This window comes from Artemia sp. Qi Xiang Cuo, chromosome 14 (genome assembly GCF_049724085.1).
Source record: "Artemia sp. Qi Xiang Cuo chromosome 14, ASM4972408v1, whole genome shotgun sequence".
Lineage (NCBI taxonomy): Eukaryota > Metazoa > Arthropoda > Branchiopoda > Anostraca > Artemiidae > Artemia > Artemia sp. Qi Xiang Cuo.
In genome coordinates this window covers 57,392,599-57,416,162 of record NC_142807.1, presented here as the reverse complement: position 1 = coordinate 57,416,162, position 23,564 = coordinate 57,392,599, and the positions used below count along the sequence as shown (strand labels likewise).

The following is a 23,564-nucleotide window of genomic DNA, read 5'->3' as shown; positions in this document are numbered from 1 at the left end:
TTTTTTTTTTCTCTCATTTATTTAGTTTTTGTTAGAATTTAGATAGGGTAAGTGGTAGACACAGGTAGAGCATTGTGTTTTCTTCAATTATAATTTTCTGGAATTCAGTAATGGAAATAGTAAGCCTGTATTGTGACAGGTTAGTGTTAGTGACAATTTTTTCACTTTTTTTGTATTCGTTTGTTTATTTATATTATTTTGTTAATACGTTTCTTATTATTTTTAGGTTATTTTGTGTTTTTTCTGGAGCTTCAATTACGTTGGAAACGGGATCACCGACCCTCCGAGTTATAGTAAGTTATTCAGTTGGTTAGGTTTGGTTGCAACTACCCTCCTTTTCTTTTTTTTGTATATATATATATTTATAAAAAATGGTAATTGTTCGTAATGATCGTTTGGATTGGCTTGAGAATAATCCATTGAGTGTTTCGGATTTAGGATTAGGGGTACTTCACAGGGATTTTGATATGGGGGTAGATGATGTTTTTCCAAAGGTTAATTATAAGTGCCCAGTTGATTTTCATACTAGACTGGCACTGGACAAACTTGGCATTTTTCATTTGAATTGTCAGGGGTTAAATAGTACATTGGATTATTTGTCGGAGCTGTGTATGCTATCTGATTTTCATATTCTTGCACTTACTGAAACATGGTTAATGAATAATAATTCTGGACTATTGGATATTCCAAATTATAATATGTATGTTAAGAACCTTACTCACCATCAGCATGGAGGACTTGCCCCGTATATTAGAACTGATTTGAATGTGAAGGTTAGGGATGATTTGTCCGTTAATAAAGAGATGATTTTTGAGTGTTTTGTTACGGAGGTTGATAAGAATGGTGACCCATTTTTTATTGCTGTTTGTTACCGCCCCCCTTCAGCTAGTGTAGATTGTTTTTTAGAATTATTAGAGCAACAAATGGACCTTCTAACTCGTAAGAACATGCCGTGTTTTGTGTGTGGAGATTTTAACATTGATTTGAATTTGTTAGCATCTAATTTAAAAGCCCGGAATTTTTTTAATTTAATGTTAGGTTATGGGATGCATCCTGCTATAAATATTTGTACTAGAGTGACGGAGTCATCTTCATCTCTAATTGATAATGTATTTTTGAATGTTCCCCATGATTCATCGAGTGTTGTGTTAAATGATGTTTCGGATCACTTTGGTTTGGCTATATTAGTTCCGGGTATATTTTAGAATATTAATATTAATTGTGGTGCTCGCCCTAAGCCTAAGAAATTATTAGTTGATTCAAATACTATTTCAAGATTTAAGCTTAGGATAGAACAGTTAGACTTTAAATTCTTACAAGAAGAATTAGATTTAAATTTGAAGCTTGACCTTTGGTATGGAAAGATTAAGGATACGTTGTAGGAATATTTTGAAGCGTCAGGAATACAGAAGAGAAGGGTGTCTCCAAATAACCCTTGGATTACAAAGAGTTTGTTACAGTCAATTAATATAAGACGTTTTTTATATAAGTTGTCAACAAGGAGCAATGGTCCTCATGATAATGTAATATATAGAGTTTATAATAGCAGGTTAAATGCTGCACTCCGACTGGCTAAGGTAGAATATTAAAAGGTTAAATTTAAAAAAGTTGAGGGTAACCCGAGTAAGACTTGGACATTGATTAAGTCGGTGACTTGCCCTGGTAGCGTCTTGATCCGTCCAGATAATATGGGAATGAATAATAATGTTGCAGATGAGATGTGTAATCACTTCGCTAATATTGGGAAGCGTGTGTCATCATCGGTGCCAGTATTTGATCAAGATGGAGATTTTCGTCAGTTCCTACCTGAAGATTGTGATGTGTCTGTGTACCTTAAATCTGTAACTATTGATGAATTATTTGATGTTATAAATAACATGAAAAATGGTGCATCAGGAGATAATTTTATTTCCTTGAAGGTTTTGAAGTCGATATTACCTGTTATATCTAGTAATTTTTTAGGAATGGTAAACAATTGTTTAAAAGCTAAAATATTTCCCGATTGTCTAAAGGGCGCGAATGTTATCCCGATATTTAAAGGAGGGGATAATAAATGTTTTAGTGATTATAGACGGATTTCTTTACTGCCATTTATTTCTAGAGTGTTTGAAAAGTTGATTCATAGTAGGATGGTAAGTTTTTTCGAGAGAAGACAATTTTTTAGTTATAGTCAGTTCAGGTTTAGGAGTCATCATCCTACAGAGCATGGAGTTTTATTTTTAACAACTTTTATTAATGATGCTTTAGACAAGGGTCTGAAGATAGCTTCGATATTTTTGGATATTACTAAAGCATTTGACTCTGTTGATCATGATATACTAGTTCAAAAACTATATAGTAGTGGTATACGTGGTGATTTTTTAAATGTCATAGTTAGTTTTCTTAGTGGAAGGACTCAGTGTGTTGTGATGAATGGAGTTACATCTAAAATTGAATATATTTCGATTGGAGTACCCCAGGGTTCTGTTTTGGGCCCGTTGTTGTTTTTGGTTTATATTAATGACCTTTGTAGAGCTTCAAGTAATGTGTCTTGTTCTTTAGACCTTGATACTTACTGTACTAAGGGAATTCTACCATGTTTTGCTGATGATGCCCATTTCACCGTAGCTGCTAGAACTGAAAATGAGTTGATGACTATATTGAAACAAGGTATTTCTTCGATTGAAAAGTGGATGCGAGTAAATAAATTGAAACTGAATCACAATAAGTCGAATTTTTTGATTTATGGTAGAGTTACTGGACATTATCCATGGATTAATAGTATAGAAGTAGGGCACCATACTATTGTAAGATCTACTAGTACTAGATACCTTGGTGTTATAATTGATGAAAGCCTTAGTTTTAAAGACCATATTGCATCTGTTAACAGCAAATTGTCTCGTAATATTGGTATTATGCGTAAACTTAGGTATCTTTTTCCGTGTGAAATTCTGAGAATGTTGTATTTTTCTATGGTTCATCCATATCTCATTTACCGTTGTATGGTTTGGTCGAAAACTTTCGTAACTCACTTCCATCCGCTCTGCGTAACACAGAATATGGCAATTAGAGTTCTTTATGGTAATCAAATTGACCTATTTGCATCGGTGAGGCATCTTTACCGCGAGTATAAAATTCTACCGTTAGCAGGAATATGTGTATTCTATAATGCTCTGTTTATGTTTAAATATTTAGCTTCGGAGTTACCATCATGTTTTTCAGAAATGTTTAGTCTTGCGTCTACTGTTCACGATCATTTGACACGATCTTCTCAGTTGATGCGAAGACCAGCTATGGTCACGTCTAGGTCTAGGTTTTCAATTCGCCATGTAGTTCCGTTAGTTTGGGAGAGTTTGCCAGAGGATTTGAGGAATGTTGGGGGTTTGCAGGATTTTCGTAAGTCGCTAAAGAACCATTGTTTTGATGTGTATATTTTGAATGGATTATTCCACGCCACTTAAGTTTTGTTATTGAGGAGGGTTTAGTTGCAGCTGAATATGATTATAATTATTATATTTTTGTTGGATGTTGTTTGGAGGTTCGTTGGTTTTCGGGTCCGGTAAGTTGAGCTCTAATTATGTTTTTTTTTATTTTATGTGTTTTTTTTATTTTTTATTTTTTTTTTTCTTTTTTTTGTTTCTTGTTTTTTTTTTTTTTTTTTTTTTGGTTAGGAGGGTTTTCTCCCGCACAAGCATTGCTTCAGGGAATCGATGATGTATATATTTTTTTTTTTAATAAACCCATTGTTACTATTGTTATAGCGTTGCGAAAGTTTTTATTTGACTACAGTTTCGGCCACTTTCCTACAGTTAAATTTCATTTTAATTGTTATTGTTACTTTAACTAAAAACCCGTTGTTGCTTAGAATAGTAATTCTGTATTGAAAGAAAATATTTGTTTTTTTGCGTTTCTTGGCCACATCTCGGCCAATTTTCGGCCCCTTTCCTGAAGTTGAATTTCATTTTTACAGTCATTGTTACTTCAACTAAAAGCCCGTTGTTTATCAGAATAGTTCTGTATTGAATAATTCGGTATTAAAAGAAAATGTCTGTTTTTTGCGTTTCTTGGCCCATCAGGTCACATCTCAACCACAGTTTTGGCCACTATTCCACATGCAAATTTCTTTTTCACCGCCATTGTTACTTTAACTAAAAGTCCATTGTTTTTTAGTGTAGCAATTATGTGTTGAAAGAAAATACATTTGATTGATTTTTTTTGTGTGTTTCTTGGTCCATCAGGCTGGCCTTTGTCATTTATTTTTGTTGTTTTCTTTTTAATGTTAAAAATATCAACTTTCTTGAAAATTAATGAATAAAAATTGAACTTTTGTTTTCAGCAATCTGCAATGCGGGGGAAGTCTCTGAAATTGGATTAGAACCCTGTTATCCCTGCCCTTTAGGCTCTTATCAGCCAGAGCTTGGCCAAACGTTTGGCCTGAAGTGTTCACCTGGTATGATTACAAATACAACAGGCTCGTTAGATATTAATAATTGCTATGAAGAACCAATGAAGAACAATTGCTATGAGGAACTCGAGGTACGTATTAATTTTACATACTATTATGTATGTTTTTTACATAAATTTTTCTAATAGTTTTTCTAATAGTTTTAAAAAATTTTCTAATAGTATAATTTCACATACTATAGTTTTACATACTATATACATATTAATTTTCATATTCAATGTATATTAATTGATATTATGCCTATGTTTGGATTAGGTATAAATATCACTCTTTCAAAATATCACTTTTACATAATTTTAAAAAAGCGCAGAATTCTTCTTTTGGGGTAAAAAAAAAAAAAAAAAAAAAAAATTGACGATGAGCATGTTTCCACAGACTCAGAGAATATTTTTGCCACTAATTGCCGGTAAATTTCCCTGAAAAATAATTATTACTAGAGTATTAGCAAATTTTAGCCGTGAAATTTTTGAAAATTAGGTATTAAAATGAACAGTCATTGCAGTCTTACTGGGTCTTTTACAGTCTACAGTCTTGTTACACAGTCTACGGCTGTTACAGTCTGAAGTCTAGAGTCTACTTCTATATTACAAGGGAAAATGCAAATTGTCTCTAAGACACAACCAATCCGGAGAATCATCAAAAGTAATAAGTTATGTTTCAATAATTTGTAGGATTAGAACTTTTTAGGTCTGAATGATGTCTACTTAAAAAAAACTATTTCAAAAGTATCTCTAAAATCCAAGGCAAAACTCTGAGTGAATCTTATGAGAAACTCTGCAGGATTCTCATTCTAGGGAGTTTTAATCTGAACTAAGAATAAATAAAGCTTCAAAAGTAAAGAAACCAGATTTAACGACAAATCGTTTCCTGAAATTATAGCTTAAAATTCACCCTCCTTGGCTCTCCCTCCTTAAAATATGGCAATTTCTTTTCGTCTTTAAATGTATTGGTCACAAAAATATAATGGTCTATTTTACAATAAAAAGATGTAAGACAATGAACAAATTGAGGTAAAAACGAGGAAAAAGAAGGAAAATGTCAATATTTCGGGAAAGACATAAAAAAATAATAACCTTGAAGTATAAAAACTAAAATAGCAGAGGTCTTTTCTTAACCAATGATAAAAAGGCAACTGTTCCACTTTCCTTTTCTATTTTACTGACTGTGATTTCCCTTGTTTTTCTTCTTTGTCTTGTATATTTCTATTTTGTCATACTCAAGCAGTGTTGTCTCGGCAATTATTTAATGGCCTACTAAGTAACCTCTTAAGAATCTAAATGAAAATGGGGGGCGAAGTATTTTTTCATCCATGCAACCGGATACCTGGATGCTTGCTGCGGTCGAAGGTAATTAGCCCTCGCCCCAAGAGACTAAAAAACCGCGAAACAATGAAACAAATTAAATGTAGGGAAATATATCAGACCTTTCTCGCCAAAAGAATTATCCAGAAATCAGCTTTTCTCCCTGGAAAAAATTACAGTTATTTTCCATCTAGGATATATTTTACTGGTGTTCCAGACTAACTACATCGTGGGAAGGCACAACTTTTTGGACGCTATGAAATCATGAGTATTTGATTTTGTTTTCTTTTTTATTGACTCAACTTTCCTATTTTCCTGTTTAGTAGAGCATGCCTGCTAAAGAGGATTCTAAAACCTTCCTATAATCCTGCCTACGGAAAAATCTCCAGAGGAAATCTAAAATTTTGTTTTACATTTTATTGATTCCGTTGTCTTTCTTTTTGTTTTCTTGTTTAGTAGAGCATACCTGCTACAGAAGAATCTACGATCCTTGGAGTGAATGACTGCTTTTCTGATCCATGCCATAATGAGGCGAATTGTAAACCCAAGGATTTTGGACACGTCTGCTTCTGCATGCCTGGATTTACTGCTATATTGGCCATATTTTAGTTTTTTAATCTTTTCTCAGTTTTAGGATGACTGGCAGCCCTCCAAACATTTTTCCACATCGCCCCAACATTATCAGAAAGTTTAAACTTATTGCCCTCAGCCACTCTTAAAATATTGTAGATCCTCCTTTTTAATGAGGATACAAAGGCACCTTGTGCCTTTGGGTTTAGTTTAACATACTCTTCAACATCCTTCAAAGTTTCACCGTAATACCCTTAACCTTTTTGGATACAGCCAAAATTAAACACTCCTTTTTTCTAATGATAAATCCTGCCTGTAAACAATGGGTAAATTGCATAATTTACAGTCCTTGCCCGGGGCTTTGGGGGAATGGTATTCCTGGAGGTATAGCTATTAGACCTTTTGACTAGTTTGGAAAAAAATATAATTTCAAAATACGATCAGTGTTGAACAGAGGGGTATTTAAAAGGGCAAGGATAGCGTTGCCTCTGATCTTTAGTCTTTAAGAATGTTTTTTTTTAAATCATCAAAAACTTGAAAAGTTTTTCAAAAGAAAATTTTGAATGAAATTGGACATTAAATATAGTCAATCTGTATTATAAGAATAAAAGCTGAAATATCTAATTAATGATTAATCGCCAATTTTTGTTTTCAAGCCTTCTACTCTAGGGTAAGAGCAAAAAAATGGAAAACTTATGAATAGTAGGTCATCAGTGGTTTAATGTGGAAAAGAAAATTGGTCCGACTCATAAAAACGTAACAAAAATGAACGTAAAAATTCTTTTTACCCGTTTGTTAAGTTTTTTTTGTAACATCCGCCCCTAACACAAATACTGGATACGCCTTTCCAGGAGCCCACATCAATGTAATTAGATTTACCTTGGATGCTAGTCTGTTTAATACTTCATAGCATACCAGTTCAATTCCAAGAGGATATTTTTTTCTTTTTCTTACCACCCAGAAACACGAAAGCTTTTTAAGACTTGAAATGAAAGTAATAGCGTAAACGGAAACTCATTGAAACGGTAACGATTAACAGTAACTTTATTACACAGTAATAACATATAAAGTTGTTCTTGAATTCCTCATGGCCTCTCTCCGCCATTTTTTGGTATTAATAAATTTGCTTTTTTCCATGTAGACGGAAAAACTATAATCCTTTTTTTTTTTTCGTAAAAGAAGAGTTCCAAAAAGTTTCAAGGTCTTTCTTATGATTGTGACACTAAAGAGATACCTTTGTTAAACTTATGTAATTGCTAAGGGCTTAATTCTCGTGCAGGTATGAATTGTGACATCAACATTGACGAATGTTCATCACTACCCTGTAGCAACAATGGCACGTGTATAGATGGCGTCAATAGTGTTAGTTGCATATGCCAAAATGGATTTAGTGGACAATTTTGTGAGGTAAGCACGTTTGCCAAGTTTTCCTGAACTATACTAGGCAAAATAGTGAAAAACAATTAGCCAAAATTATCCTAGTTAATTTTTTCTCTGAAGATTAGGTGGTAGCGTTGGATATAAAATCCTCCCTTGCCTCTTTGTTACTACCTCCTTCTTCTGGAAGGAAAGCCTAGAAAAGTCTTTGTTGCTCATCCTTCTTCTGGAAGGAATATTTTTTATAGTATTTTAATAGAATTACTTATTTTAAATGATTATTTCATTTTATAATTAAAAATATTTAATTTCAAATATTCTAATATTATTTTAAATACATTTCAATCTTAAGATTAGGACATCAAATTTGTTAATTTGCTTATTCCAAACTTAATATAGCCTAAATATTTGGTATATTGCTTAGTTTGTAATGTTTAATCCCCATCATTTGGTAATTTGTCAGCAACAGCGAAAGATCTGGCTTGGTGTTACGTGTACGTGACGTGATGTGACGTGAACACACGTGATTAAGATAATTTCGAAGACCACACTGCCTTTCTATGATGATAAATAAAAGTTCAAATAGGGATAAAATCTTTATCTTTAATAGGGATTAAATCGTTATAGACAGTGATAAACTTCACAAAAATACTAGTTATTTCAGTCACATTTGTAGTGACTGGGATTTAGGATGGGAGGTGAATATGAGTTCAAGTTTCATCCTCGAAATTTATCACTGTCGATTAAAAGGATTTTATCCCTATATGAATTTATATTAATAGACGCGATTAAGGATGTTTTTTATGTCTATCGGGCTTGTTTCGGTACTTTCCCATGGTCTTATGCCCATGGTCCCATGGTCAATTGTCATTTAAGTTTTTAAATTTACTCTAATTTCCTTAATTAAATAGTTTGTTTTAATACTTCTTCTTATTTTTTTCAGTCTCAAACGGATTGTACCAAGAGGCTGGTTAAAAAGTTATTTAAAAATTATGTTTCCACGGTCCCCGCTGCTGTTAGTAATTTTTGGTAATGAATCTTGTTAGTAAGCGGAGAGACGGGTTTACCGCAACTTGCGAAAATCCATGATATGGACGCCGAGCGGTATGCTTGAAGTAGAATAGAAATGTGTTTTCATAGCCCAAATTGTTGCTAATTTCTTAGACAATTCTGCCTTCTCATTTACAGAATTAAATAAACGAAAGAATAGAGAAAATGGGCATGATATTTTTAACAAAACAGTGTAGTTAAATTTACTGTTTTGTTTTAAATATTTTACCCGTTTTCTCTGTATTCTCATTTATGTAATTCTGTAAATTGTTGTTAGCTATTGTTCACCAGAAAATATGCTCAGCGCCACTCGGGGAAACCCATGATTTAGATTCTAAGATGTTGGGCAGACATTTTCTTAGAAAGCCTGTTTCCTTAGTCCTGGTTGTTGTTAGCTGCTACTATTATTTCTGTGTTATAGTTACTGCTGTAGGCCTAAAATTTACTTAGTTTTTAAGTGGTCCAAGGTGTTGTTCGCAAATTTTGGAACATTTCTTATTAGTAAGGGGAAACACTGGTGTTGACTAAAAAAAATTATATGTTTATCGAAACTTGCAGAAACCAATGATTTGAATTCCAAGCTTTAGGCTTGAAATTTGATAATAAATGTTTTTCCAGAGTCCAAGTGGTCGCTAGCGGTTGTTTTTTTTGTTGCGGTATTAACAGCTGTTAAAGTCCGTTATCAAGGTTCCAGCTTTTTTTTTTTTTTTTTTTTTTTTTTTTTTTTTTTTTTTTTTTCAATTGCTGGCAATGATTCTTGTGTTAGTAAGTAAGGACAATAATTTTGACCAGAAAAACATTTTCATCATAACTCATAGAAGCCCTTTGATTTAGATTTTCTTAGAAAACGTTTCCATAGTCCCGATTTTTATTAGCTGTTGTTGTAGTTTCTGTAGTATATATACTTCTTTAGGCCTGAAATTTACTTGAAAGTTGATGAAAGGGATTTACGCAAAAATGAAACCAAACTGTAGGCTTGAAATTTGAATAGAAATAGCTCCAAGTTGTTTCTAGCTGATGTTGTTGTTGTTTTTGTAGTAACTGTTGTTGCGGCAGTCTTGACATTTACTTAAAACTTTATTTTCGAGGTCCCAGCTGTTGTTTTCAATTTTTTGAATAATTTTGTTAGTAATTAATTAAAATAAAAAGTTTTTTTGCTGAAAGTAAAGGAGCAACATTAAAATTTGAAACGAACAGAATTTGTTGCATGTAGGAGGGGGTTGCCCCCTTCTTAATACCCCGGTCTTTTCGCTAAAGTTTTTTTTTAATTTTAAAAAATTGTATTATTTTTATAATTTAACAGCCCTTGTGTTTCAGTAGTATTTATTAAAAAATTTACACACAAATTCAAACTTTAGCTCGAAGAGCGAGGTATTAAGAAGGGGGCAACCCCAATCATATACATAGAAATTTCTGCTCGTTTGAATTTTAATATTGCTCCTTACTCTAAGCTGAAAAACTGTTTAAATTCTGATTATTTTTTAAATAATTCCGGGAAATTTGGCTCCCCCTCCACAGAAAGATCCTCTAGACAATTCAATCCCGGTGAAAATTTATCCCGGACAATTACCATTAACATCCACACATGTAAAAATGAGTCAACAAAGAGAAAGAAAGACACACAAAAAGAATTTTGTAGAGGAATTCTGGTAAATTTCCCCAGTGTAAAATTTTCCCTGAAATTCAACCCCCCGGAAACTTCCCTCCCCACGGAAAATCCCCCAAGCGGGAAATTCCCCCCCCCCCCCATCTGAATAATATATATATTCTACCCAATAACAAATAAAATACCTTTCGTAATTAATGACCAAATTTCATAACTTAAAGACCTTTTCCCAGGGGCTGGGGTGAGTTAAGTTATGTTCAAAGACCTAGATATCGGACTTTTCAACTATGCTGAACAATATGGCTATCCCCAAATTTTGATCGAACGATTTTGGTTAAAAAAGGAGCGTGGGAGGGGGGCTAGATACCCTCCAGTGTTTTTGGTCACTTTGAAAGGGCAGTAGAACTTTTAATTTCCGTTCGAATGAGCCCTCTCCAGATATTATAGGACCTTTGGTGCGATACGATCACCCTTGGGGAAAAAAATAAAAACAAATAAACACGCATCTGTGATTTTTTTTTGTAAAAAAAGCGAAATTCCACATATTATGATGGGAGCTTGAAACCCCTGCAATAGAGTTCTCTGATACGCTGAATCTGATGGTGTGATTTTCATAATAATTCCTTGACTTTTAGGGGGTATTTCCCCTCTTATTTGAAAATCAGGCAAATTTTCTCAGATCGTAGCCCTTGAAAGATAAAACTAAACTTAATGAATCTCATATATTTGGAATCAACATGATATGTCAATTCTTCTAAAATATATCGACTAATGTAAAAATTCCGTTTTCTAGACGTTCGGTTCCTATTGAGCCACGCCGCTCCTTGCTTACAGTTCGTTATCACGAACTCTTTGAAACTAGAAACACTGGTATTGACTAAAAAAACGTATATATATTCATCAAAGTTTGCAGAAACCCATGATTTGGATAACAAGCTGTTGGCTTAAAATAGAATAGAAATATGTTTCTATAGTCTAAGCTGTTGCTACCTGTTTTAATTTAGTTTTCGTAGTAACAGTTTTTGCTGTAAGCTAGAAATTTGCTTAAAATTTTGTTTCCACTTCGCAGCTGGTGTTTCCAATTGTTGGTAATGATTTGTTTGATAGTAAGTGAGAACAATAATGTTTATCAGAAAATCGTGTTCATCATAAGTCATAGAAACCCATAATTTAATTTCTAAGCTGCAGGGCTGAGATTTTTTAGAAAGCATGTATCCATAGTCTCAGTTGTTATTAGCCGTTGTTGTTGTAGTTTCTGTAGTATAGTTACTGCTGTAAGCCCGAAATTTAATTAACAGTTTGTTTCCGCGGTCCTATTTGTTGCTTGCAATTGTTGGAATGGTTTTTGTTAGTGAGTGGAAATAATGGTATCAAATAAAAAGAAAATATTGTTATTGGAACTTGAAGAAACCCATGATTTGGAGACCAAGGTGTATGCTTGAAATTTGAATAGAAACTTGATACTATAGTCTAAGGTGTTGCTAGCTGTGGTTGTTGTAGTTCCTGTAATAGGGTTATTGCTGTAGGCAGGAAATTTACTTAAACGTTTTTTTTACCGCAGTCACAGTTGTTGTTTGCATTTGTTGGAAGGATTGTTGTTAGTAAGTACAAACATCAGTGTTGACAAAAAAAAATGAAAAAATTGTTTATTAAAACTTTCAGAAACCCATAATTTTGATACCCAGCTATAAGCAAGAAATTTGAATAGAAATGTGTTTCCATAGCAGCGGTGTAATTTCGTCAAAATCCTGGGGAGGGGGCAAAGTTGAAGCCAGTTTTCCCAAATAAATTTAAAATGACTGTGAAAACTAAAAAAATGTGTCACAGAATACCGTAAAGGCAAAGATATACTAAAGAAAACTTACCTGTTTCTCTGGATACTTGAATTATGCAGGCTTATCTTAATTTTGAAAAGATTTTTTTGCAGAAAGTAAATTTCAGCTGGGGCAAGCTGAGGTCTGGGGGAGGGGATAGTTGCCCTCCCTGCCCTATAGCAACTGGCCCCTGCCCCCTGCTCAATAGTCCAAGGTGTTGCTAGCTGTTGTTTTTGTTTCTGTAGTATAGTAACTGCTGTAGGTCGGAAATTTGCTTAAACGTTTGTTTCCATGGTCCCAGCAGTTGTTTGCAACCGCTTTTAGCAACATTTTGTTAGTAATTTAAAAACAATAATATTCACTGAAATAATTATTGTCACAACGGTCGTAGAAACCCATGATTTGGATTTCAAGCTCTAGGATTGAGATTTTCTTAAAAACTATGTTTAGATAGTTCAAGTTGGTACTAGCTGCTGTTTTTGTAGTTGCTGTAGTGACAGCTGTTGCTGTAGGCTTGAAATTTACATTAAAGTGTATTTCGATTATTTTTTAAGATTTGGAAACAATAATGTTAACTAAAAAAACAAAGTTGTTGATCAAGATTCGCAGAAACGCATGACTTTACGTGAATTCTAAATGATATGCATTTTCACTAGTTGGAACAGAAACGATTTTTTCTATCAGGAAATAAAATGTTATGTAACCTCTATTGAAAAAGTATTGTCAAACTTTGACTAGAAAACAAATAATATACTATACAAATATAAAATAAAGTACGAAAAAATATTTTAAATACAAACAAAAAATTAATATAAAAAATAAAAAATGATAAATAAAACTGAAAAAACATTAAATGAGAATCATATATGGCAATAAAAGGATTAGAAAAATTAAATTGCAGAGGAAGAACCTGAAAAGACAAATAAATAATATTACTTTTATTGTACTACATGACACATGCGCTTGGAATAGAAAGTTTCATAATATAATTACCTAAAATCAAGTAAAACTAGGCACTGCCAATCCACAGGCAAACCGAGAGCTGTCAAGATGTTGTTTTATAATCACAAGTATAGGAAAAATGAAAGGATAGAACATGTTGTAGAAGAAAATATTTGATTTAATAAAAATGTAAGTAGAGTGTAAATTTTTAACAGCAAAAGAATTAAATGGCCAGTTATTATCTATCAGAGCTTATGACAGAAATACCACTAATTTACAGGACAGTTAAATTGTCCTTTGATAATAAATTATGTTTACTATCAAATATTATTTATTTGTAAAAACTATTGTGTAAAAAACTATTGTTTTTTCTTACTGGTTTAATATTTCATACAAAATAAACATATTTTGAATAGTATATAATTTTGGTGTCAATCAAACTCATTTGACGCAGTTTCCCAGGTTCATCTGGTTTTAAAACAAATTAGTTTTTGAAATGGTAGGGCTATAAAGTGGACAGTCTATAAGAAATAAGGAATAATATGGTTGTAGTATGAAAATGTGCCGCAGAAAATAAACCGGTTCTTACGTGTTATAGCGACCACCCTCAAGTTCTTGATCTGAGTAAAACCAGTTTCTCTGTCTTTATTCGGAGATAATTAGCTTAGTCTAAGTGAGATAAACTTTTATACAGGTACATTTAAATTAAATATTTAATGTATAGAGTTGGTTAAGTTAGGTATTTAATATGATGCATTCGGGGGGCCTGCTTTCCATAATTCTTTGTTGTAGTTTCCATAAATTTTTTACTAAAGTATTATGTTTTCGTCATATTATGGTATTCAGAATTCAGGATGATTACCCTCTCGCTGTACGGCCCAGGGGACGTCAGTGTCTATCTAATCTTCACTTATGATTCTTCAAGCAAGTATAAAGTCTCTTCTTTATGAACTGCTTTCAAATATCCATAATTATCATTTTTTTTTTGTATATTTTATTAGGATTAAACTAACTTCAATTATTTAATGTGGTGTATATAACATGCAACTGCCAATAAACCAATGAAATGAAAGTATATTTTATTTTAAATATATTTTATAGATTGATATAGATGACTGCACAGATTCTCCCTGTCAAAACTCAGGAACCTGCTTTGACAAAGTTGGTGATTTTATTTGTGAATGCCGACCCGGATTCACCGGCAATTACTGTGAGCTGAATATTGATGATTGTGCTGTGAGTGGCTCTTCTTAACCGTATTAATAACTTCAGTGCAATTTTATTGTTATCCAGTAGGAAATTTCGGCCTTTATAATGACTTCTAAGTCATGCAAATATTAAGGAAAAATGTGTTCTTAATATAATATTATTCGCTAGATAATCACCCGGTCTCGTTAGTAATTTTGTATTTGTCGATTAATTGTGTCTCTGGGGTTGAAACCCCCCCCCCTCGCGAGCCCGCCGGGACCGGCCTCTTAAGGTATACTAGGTGGGCCCTCTTTACGTATACGGTTTTTTTGAAAGAGTGGTTGCACAAACTTTGGAGGGGGCTCATTCGATTGGAATTCAGAAGTTCTAGTGCCCTTTTTAAGAGACAAAAGTGGTTGGAGCGCAAGTAGCTCCCCTCCCTCCATCTCCTTCTCTTCTCCAAATGCATCCAGTTGAAATATTGATATATCCATTCCATTGAAAATAGTCCAAAGATCATATAACAAGGGCTCCAGGGTTGAAACAAACCCCCAGAGCCAGGGAGCAAGGATTGTAAGTTCTGCCCGGGTTTATTTAAGGTTTTATGGAAGGGATGGTTGTGTAAACTTTAGAGGAGGCTCATTTAATTGGAAATTGAAAGTTCTGATTCTCTTTTAAGATTAAAAGTGAAGAAGGGTTATAAACCCTCCCACCCTACGCTCCCTTTTCCCCAAATGTAACTGATTGAAAGTTTTAGATCGGGATTTTTTTTTTAAATAGTCAAAAGTAAATTAAAAAATTCTAAAAAGGTTAAAAAAATACAAAATATAAAATGGGGTCCATTGGTTAAATTAATGCCCGGGCGCATATTTTTTGCCTTTGGAATGGGTGTGCGAATAAAAACGTGGTTTGTTTATTTTTATTTAAAAAAAATTCAGTGATATTTATTTTTTTTATTTTTAAAAATTTTTGTAATTCACACCCACCCCCCCCTCTCCACGATCATTATTTTCAAAATGCATCCAATCAAAATTAACCAAAAGACAATGTCTGCTTTCAAATGCTGCTGCTTCTACTCATACTACGCCTACTTCTGCTACTAGTATTACTCCGGCCGCACCGCCTACTGCTACTAAAGCTGAAAATACTGGACTTATAATAAATAGCCGAGTCAAACTCAAAACAAGCAGAAATCAACATGAGTAAGGCTGACAACCTCCAAGCTTTGTCAAGACCAGAATATAATTTGCAGATGAATGAAAAATGTACAAATGAATGTGTATTGTCAGTTTAATATACGTTTGCTTATATTTATTTATTAATTTATTAATAATTTTTTATTTATTAAATTAAAACAATTTAAAACATTTAATTTTTTTTCAGCAAAGTGAAAATTATATTCTGCTCTTCAGAGGGCATGGGGGTTGTCAGCCTTACTCATGCTAATTTCTGCTTGTTTTGAGTTTGACTCGGTTATTTATTGTAACTTCTGTTCGTTTTGGGTTTCATATATTCATTTGATGGTGATTTGTGGTAGTTTTACGCTTGGTAGATACTTCGGTTTTATTTCAGCTAATTTTTGGTTTAATGGAGTTCTTTACTTTTCTTTGAAAAAACTTATTTTTGTGGAAAAGTTATTTAAATTAATTTTTAACTACGACAAGTTAAGATTGACTTCTCACTCTCAATTTTTTTTAATACATATGCAATTGTTTTCTATTATGCTGTCTAGCTGTATCTTTTAGATCTTCAGGAATGATATCCATGGCATCCACTTCGCACCTCCTTAATTCATATTAAATTCTTTCTCTACTTTACACTTGCATACCTCTTATATTCACATGATCTATCACACAAACACTGCTTATACAGTCCCCTCCTCTTTTCACTAAACTTAAATACTTTTCGTTAATCTTCCTAGTTGCGTTTCTCACTTCCTTCCCTAAGACACCATCTGCCATTTCACGAATCACTTTCCTAAAATTTAATAAATGAGCTTTTAAGTAAATATACAAAAATTAACAAATATTGTTGCAAATTTTCTGTTGTTTATTTTTTTGGGGTATGCTGTCCAGATGGTGCTTATGTGCAGGCTGGTCATTTAAATTTTATAATGGTTCTCTATGACCTAATAGAATAGTCTATTTTTCGCTACACCTCTTTTCTCTGATGACAGTTCAGATTTTCTCCCCATTCATCAATTTAAGTTAGTGAGGATACATTCCGTCTATTGTTGTTTGAAAGGTTTTTGAAAGCCCGATAATTTTACTAATATGCCTGTATTTCACAAGGCTCACCTATCTGGGGAACGCAATATTTACCATCATACGGTAGGCGTGCCACTATGCTTTGGTCAGAAACTTAAAGCGCCGAAACCCATAACAGCTTGCGGTACTTCCTTGATGAGAACTTTGGACTAAATTGAGGTGCTTGAAGTGCTTGAGGGGGCTTTTTGTTGTTGAGTTTATGATGTCTTACACTTATTTATTTACAATTTTGTATATTCATGGATCAGTCCGTTTGGTTTATTGCTTTTGTGTACTGTTTACACTAGGTGTTTTGATTCGTACGTAAGCCAGAGTATCGTTCAAATGAATATCTATCTAAATTACCAATGTAGGGAACTATTTTTTTTTTCTCACTGAATAATTTCCTATAACCTAGTATTTTGTAGGGAGAACCATGCTTAAATGGAGCAACTTGTGTAGATGGAGAAAACAACTACACCTGTTCTTGCGCATCTGGTTATGTTGGATCTCATTGTGAAGAGAACGTCTGCAACAACGATCCATGTCTTAACGGAGGAACTTGTATTGATGGAGTTGACACTTTCAGGTATTCATTTTCTTCTTCTCTATTACTTTTTCTTCTTCTCTAAAGGTATTAAGTTGTGCCTAATATCGACTTTATTAATGTTGACACCCTAGGAAATTGAGTTAAATAAAAAAATGACAAAATTATGCATTCAGATACATAGTTTGCTGGGGGTCACAGGCATGTTCGTGGGGACTTAAGGGTGAGGGTGAGAGACTAGGACTTAGGATTTAGAACTTATGACTGTCCTAATATAAATCTCAAAATTTTTCTTATAATAATAATAACGTGCTTAGCATTTTCGGCCCCATTCAGGTCCTACTGTTTTTGAGTTAATCAGAATGAGGGTATTTTAATTATACTGAAATTTATTTTTATATTACATATTTATTCATACAAAGTAAGTACAAATAATTGAAAAAAATATTAAAGATAAATTATTTATCAATTTAACATACATAAAATATGTCTTAAAAAATTCCAACTCTATCCAACAGAGAGCAGAGCTTGGTGTCTCAGCTTAATGCATAAAACAAAACTCAATACACAACACAACTTAGCACAAACATTTCTGTGCATACAAACATTTATAGCGTTGCCTATTGTAAAGAGCCATAAGACTTCAGTGTATTATTATAATTATTAATTTTTTTCCCAGAGGCACTTCATGCGGAAAGGATAATTTTTTGAACTTTGGAGGGGGCTCATTCAATTGGAAATTGGAATTTCGAGGGCCTTTTATAAGAGTCGAAAGTGATGACTCTTATAAAAGGCACCCTTTTTCCCCAAAGGTATCGCGTCAAAATTTTAAGATAGTCATTTTGTTCAAATTGTTCAAAGGCCAAAAAATATACCTCTGGGGTTGAAAAACCCCTACTACCGTAGGACAAGGGCTATAAGTTTTGCGAGTTCCCCATCATTAGCATATAAGTTTGTTATGGAAGGGATGGTCGTCAAAATTTTGGAGGAGGCACATTTGATTGGAAATTGAAAGTTCTAGTGTCTTTTTTAAGAGTCAAAAGCGAATGGAGGGCAACCCCTGATACCTTTTTTCCCCTAATTCATACGATAAAAAATTTTGAGATAGCCATTTTGCTCAAAAAAGTCCAAAGGTCAAAAACAGACGCCTCCGGGGTTGACAACCCCCTCCCTCTCAGACCCTGGGGTAAGGACTCTAAGTTATGGAAGTTGTCCACCGTTAAGGTACAATGTTTTTTATGGAAGAGATCGTGGTATATATTTCGGAGGAGGCTCATTGCATTGGAAATTTAAAGTTCTAGTCCCCTTTTTATAAGTCAAAAGTGATCGAAGGGCTCAAAGACTCCCTCAGGCTCTTTTCCTCCAAGTTTATCCGAGCAAATTTTTATAGAGACATTCTGTTCAATATAGTTCAAAGGCCAAATAGATATACCTCTGGCGTTGACAAGACTCCCAAAGCCCCCAGAGCAGCGGCTGTATGCTATGCTTAGTGCCCATTGTTAACATATGACATTTTTATGGAGAGAGTGGCCGTATAAACATTGGAGGGGGCTCTTCTTATTAGAAATAGAAAGCTCTAGTTCTCTTGCTTAAGAGTCAGAGGTGATAGGAGGCCCCCGCACCCACGCTCGTCCCCCCCCCCACCGAATGTCTCTAATGAAAAAGGGGAGATAGCCAATTTGCTCAAATAGTACCATGGTCAAATCACAGCGCCACCGGTGTTGACACCGCCCCCTCCCCGCGTTCCGGGGAAGGGCTGTAAGTTATGAAAGTTTCCCTTTGGTATTATATAAGGGTATTATGAAAGGTGTGGTCCTAAAAACTATGTAGGGGGCTCATTCGATTCAAAATCGTAAATTTTATTGCTTTTTTTAAGAGTCAAAAGTGATATGTCGGCAACCAGCAACCCCATGTTTTTTTTTACCCAAGTGCATCGTATAAAAATTTGAAGTAACAATTTTCCTCAAAATATTCCAAAGTCCAAATAAATATGCCTCCGGGGGCGACCAATCCCTACAGCCCTCACGATAAGGGCTATAAGCTCTGCAAGTTGCCTCGTGTTAACATGTAGGATTTTTATTGAAGGGGTGGTTGTATTAACTTTGAAGGAGGCTCATTCGATTGGAAATTAAAATTCCTAATTCCCTCCCCAAGAGTTCTGGTGCCCTTTCTAACAGTGAAAAGTGGCTGGAGGACAACCAGCCCCCAAGACGCTTTTTTCTCAAAAAATATCCAATCAAAATTTTGAGATATCCATTTTGTCCAAAATAGTCCAAAGTCCAAAAACCTGTACCTCAAGTGCTAAGAGAAACCCCGAAGCCCCTGAGGCAAGGGCGGTAAGTTATGCAAGTCTCCCATTGTTAACATACAAGGTTATGGAAGGGCTGGTCATATAAACTTTGGAGGAGGCTTATTCAATTGTAAATTGTTCCAATGCTCTTTGTAAGAGTGAAAATTGATCAAAGGGACCTCACCTCCCCCTCACTGACAATGCTATTTTTCCCCAACTGTATTAGATCAAAATTTTTGGATAGCCATTTTATTCAACTTAGTCCAAAGGTCGAATAACTATGCTTCCAGGGTTGAAAACCCCATTCTCCCAGACCTTGGCGCAATGGCTGTAAGTTATGCAAGTTGCCTATTGTTAATATAAAATGTTTTTTATTAAGAAAAGAGGCCATCTTCAATCATGGATCTCCCAAAAACTTTAGAGTATTAAGATGAAACTATAAGGAAATTTCAAACATAATCAAAACATATTCTGTCCTTGTTGTGTGTGAAAAGGGAATATCAGCCATATCTAAGGAACAGCTGATGGTTTGAGGTTGAAACTTTCAAGGTATGTGGAAGAGAAATTCGAGGAACCAGCCCTCTCCTATTCCTACTCTTTTTGGTGTGCTCCCGTTTCCTCAACAAGGTTAAAAATTTTGTAATTGCCATTTTGTTCAAATTAGTGAAAAGGTCTAATTGATATAACTCAAGGGATCCCATGCCCCCACATCCCCGAGGCAATGTTTATAAATTGTGTAATTTATCCATTGTTTACGTGAAACTTCAGAGAATTTTGAGGGGTATCTTAAATCAAATCAAAAGGTACCATTTTCATCCAGTTTATCAAAGAGTCGGATCTCCAATATTTTAAGATTGGCCGAGGATTTAAGTTGAAACTTTCAGGACATGTGAAGGGGGGTGTTGAAAAGTGGCTGTAGGGCTGCCAGCCTTCTCCCAAAAGCATTCGATAAAAATTTTGAAATAGCAATCTTGTTTACAATAGCCTAAAGGTCAAGAAGCTATGCCTACGAGGATTAAGTACCCCTCCAAAGCTCTGGAGAGGAATGCCGACTACAATCAAAACAGACTGTGTGCATGCTCGTTGTCTAAAGGTTGTATCAGCAATATCTAAGGAACGGCTGAGGGTATCAAGTCAAAATTTACAGGGTATGTTGAGGGAGATGATGAAAAGTGATCGGGGGGCTACATCTCTTTTGTACTTTTTATATTCCTCATTTCTTCCACACTAATCAAAATTTAGAACAAAGAGACATATATTTTATATTTTACACAAATAAGTAAAATGTGTAGTAGCTATGCCTCAAAGGATGCAATGCCCCCCCCCAAAGCCTCCAGGGCAAGGATTCTATTATATAATATTGACCATTTTTTATTTACAGGATCTATCGTTAGGAAGAGGGGAATATTTTATTCTGAATATATTCGAAAAGGTTATGTGTATTAAGGTGAAAATTCGGGTGATGTTGAGGGGTATGCTCAACTAAATTTAAATATACTGCGTACATAAATTTTCTCAAAAAGAAGTATTTGCAATATTTTAGAAAGGTCGAGGGTATCGTGTTTAACTTTCAGGGCATCTTGAAGGGGATGTTCAAAAATGGTCGGAAGACAACCAGTACCCTCCCATGCCCTTTTTAGCTGCAATTTCCCCAAATAAATCCAATCAAAATTTTGGAACAGCCATCTTGTTCAAAATTATCAAAAAGTCAAATAAGTATGCTTCTATGGTTGATAATTCCCTGCAGTCCCTGGGGCAAGTATTGTACGTCATATAAATTGCTCAGTGATTATATATAACGCTCGTTATTGGGAAAAGGGAGCATGTTTGATCATGAGTCTCCAAACGGACTAAGGGCTTTAAAGTAAAACCATTAAAAATGTCATGGAGGATGTCAATGATTTCCTGTGTTTGATCAAAATCAAACACACTGTACGCAGGATAAAGGGTACAATAGTAGTTTCGAAGGAACGACTAAAGGCATTAACTTTGAACTTTAAAAATCGGGTTGAGAGGAAAGTTTAAAAAGGAACGGAGGTGAAGCAGCTCATCTCCTCTCGCTTGTTTAGGGGTTCCTCTGTATGCTGAGGAAATCTTAAAAAGTAATTTTATTTAAAATCCTGATCCTAGGTGTGTTCCAAAAGACTAAGGGTATGGAAGTGAAATTTTGGGGAATGTTGAAAGGGGTGTTGATCTAAATCGAAAGACACTATCTGCATCCAAGTTATCAAAAGGGTATATCTGTAATATTTTAGGAACGAATAAGGGTATTAACTTAAAACTTTCAGAGCCACTACTGCTGTGGCTGCAAATGTTATTGTTTGTGACTGCGACAGTGACTATATCTGAGTGCGACAAATTGTGACTCTTGACTGCTTCGAAAACTTTCGACTGTGACTACAACTGCTTGCAACTGGTACTATATTTACTCGTGACTACTTTCAGGAAGTATTAGGAGATGTTGAAAAAAATTAAAGCAGACTATGTGCATGCTGATTGTCAAAGGGGCGCATCAGCGATGTCTCAAGAACAACTGAGCGCATTAAGTCGAAGCTTCCAAGGCATGTTGAACCGTGCTTAAACTTTCCGGGAATGCTAAGGGTAATGTTAAACTAAATATATATATATATATATATATATATATATATATATATATATATATATATATATATATATATATATATATATATATATATATATATATATATATATATATATATATATATATATATATATATACATATATAAAACACTATTATGTATCCTGGTTATCTACCTGCTAAGAGCCAGAATATTCAATCGAATGATACTATGTGCATCTCGGTTGTCCGAAGGGTGTATCTGAAATGTCCCAGTAACGGCTAATGGTATTTAGTTGAAATTTTCAGGGAATGTCCGGGGGGGGGGTGTTGAAATGAATCAAGAGCTACTAATTAGAACTATTAAATTATGAACTATCAGATATTTTAATTCTTACGCCAGAGTTATGAAAGATTGGAGAAATATTCGTTATGTAACAGAAACAAAACTTCGGTGATCAAAAACTAACAGAAATAAATGAAAAAAAAAGCTTCAAAAAAATAAGTTTTCAAAGAAAAGTAAAGAGTCTTATTAAAATTAAAACCACCAGAAATAAATTCGTATAATAAAATTCAAGCTCAAAATTACCATGAACTTCTACTGAAGAATAAATGAAACCCAAAACGGACAGAAATTAAAATAAAGGATCTTAAAAACATAGAGATAGCAAGTACTTGTATAGACGAATCCAGCAAGAAAATCTCTAGTGTCAGTGGTGTCTGTCTCCGAAAGATTGATGATAAGCCGACTCAAAATCCAGTCCAGCAACCTCTCTCTAGGTCAGGTTTACGCTCCTGCTTCGTCAAGGTCGGATAAGGGCTCTGAAGATTTTTACTCTCAGCTCCAGAGTCTTGTTGAGACCATTCCAAAGAAATAGTTCGTCATAGTCCTTGGAGACTTCAATGCCATTTTGGTAAATGACAGCAGTAGAAGCGAAGATATCATGGGTAAATTTGGTATAGGGCAGATCAACATCAGAAGAGAGCGACTCATTGTATTTAGCCGAGACAACAACCTCTTTGTAACAAGCAAAAGAAGAAATTCACTTGGTGGTCCCCTGATGGAAGGACTGCCAACATGATTGATTATATACTAGTATCTAACCGATCGAAATCTTCGTTCAAACACAGTGACTCTCTCTAGTAGAGATTTCGACCGTGATCACAGCCTCCTTATGTCATCAATTCGTCTAAGGTTAAAGGCCATCATCAAATCGAAGAGAACAATCCTAAGATTCCGTTTGGAAGCCCTGAAGGACCAGAAGACGAAATGAGAGTATAGAGAGCAGCTAAATGAAAGACTCTTGAAGATCATACGAGAAACACCGGACCTATTTAGCTCAGCGGACAGTTATCAGCTTCTGTTGCAAAGCAGCAGGGCTGTCTGTGAGACAGCCGAGCTCGTTCTCGGCCGTAAATATGCCAGAGACAAGCCCTGGATTGCCCAGGAGATCGTTGACATGAGCAACGAGAAACGAACTCTCAGAAACAATCAAGATGAAGAAAGCAAGTATAGAATCAAGCAACTCAAACGGCATATCGAGAAGAAAATTCGTTGGGCACTTAAAAGCATGATAACCAAAAGTTTCAGCAGTGCGAAGATGACTTCA

The 23,564-nt window shown here is 34.4% G+C and overlaps 1 protein-coding gene across 4 annotated transcripts in view; it reads left to right on the top strand.

Moving 5' to 3' along the window:
- Positions 1–21,955, top strand: part of LOC148944686 (uncharacterized) — a 43,306-nt gene extending 21,351 nt beyond the window's left edge. The window contains exons 2-7 of one of the 4 annotated variants that reach the window (XM_089100279.1): positions 227–293; positions 4,316–4,515; positions 7,595–7,722; positions 14,206–14,340; positions 16,967–17,127; positions 21,821–21,955. In XM_089100279.1, the coding sequence (XP_088956405.1) occupies positions 7,597–7,722; positions 14,206–14,340; positions 16,967–17,127; positions 21,821–21,830 (432 nt within the window). In that variant the 5' untranslated portion in view covers positions 227–293; positions 4,316–4,515; positions 7,595–7,596 and the 3' untranslated portion in view covers positions 21,831–21,955. The remainder of the gene's footprint in view (positions 1–226; positions 294–4,315; positions 4,516–7,594; positions 7,723–14,205; positions 14,341–16,966; positions 17,128–21,820) is intronic. The other 3 variants (XM_089100278.1, XM_089100276.1, XM_089100277.1) reach the window with 3 other exon arrangements.
- The last annotated feature ends 1,609 nt before the right edge of the window (positions 21,956–23,564 follow it).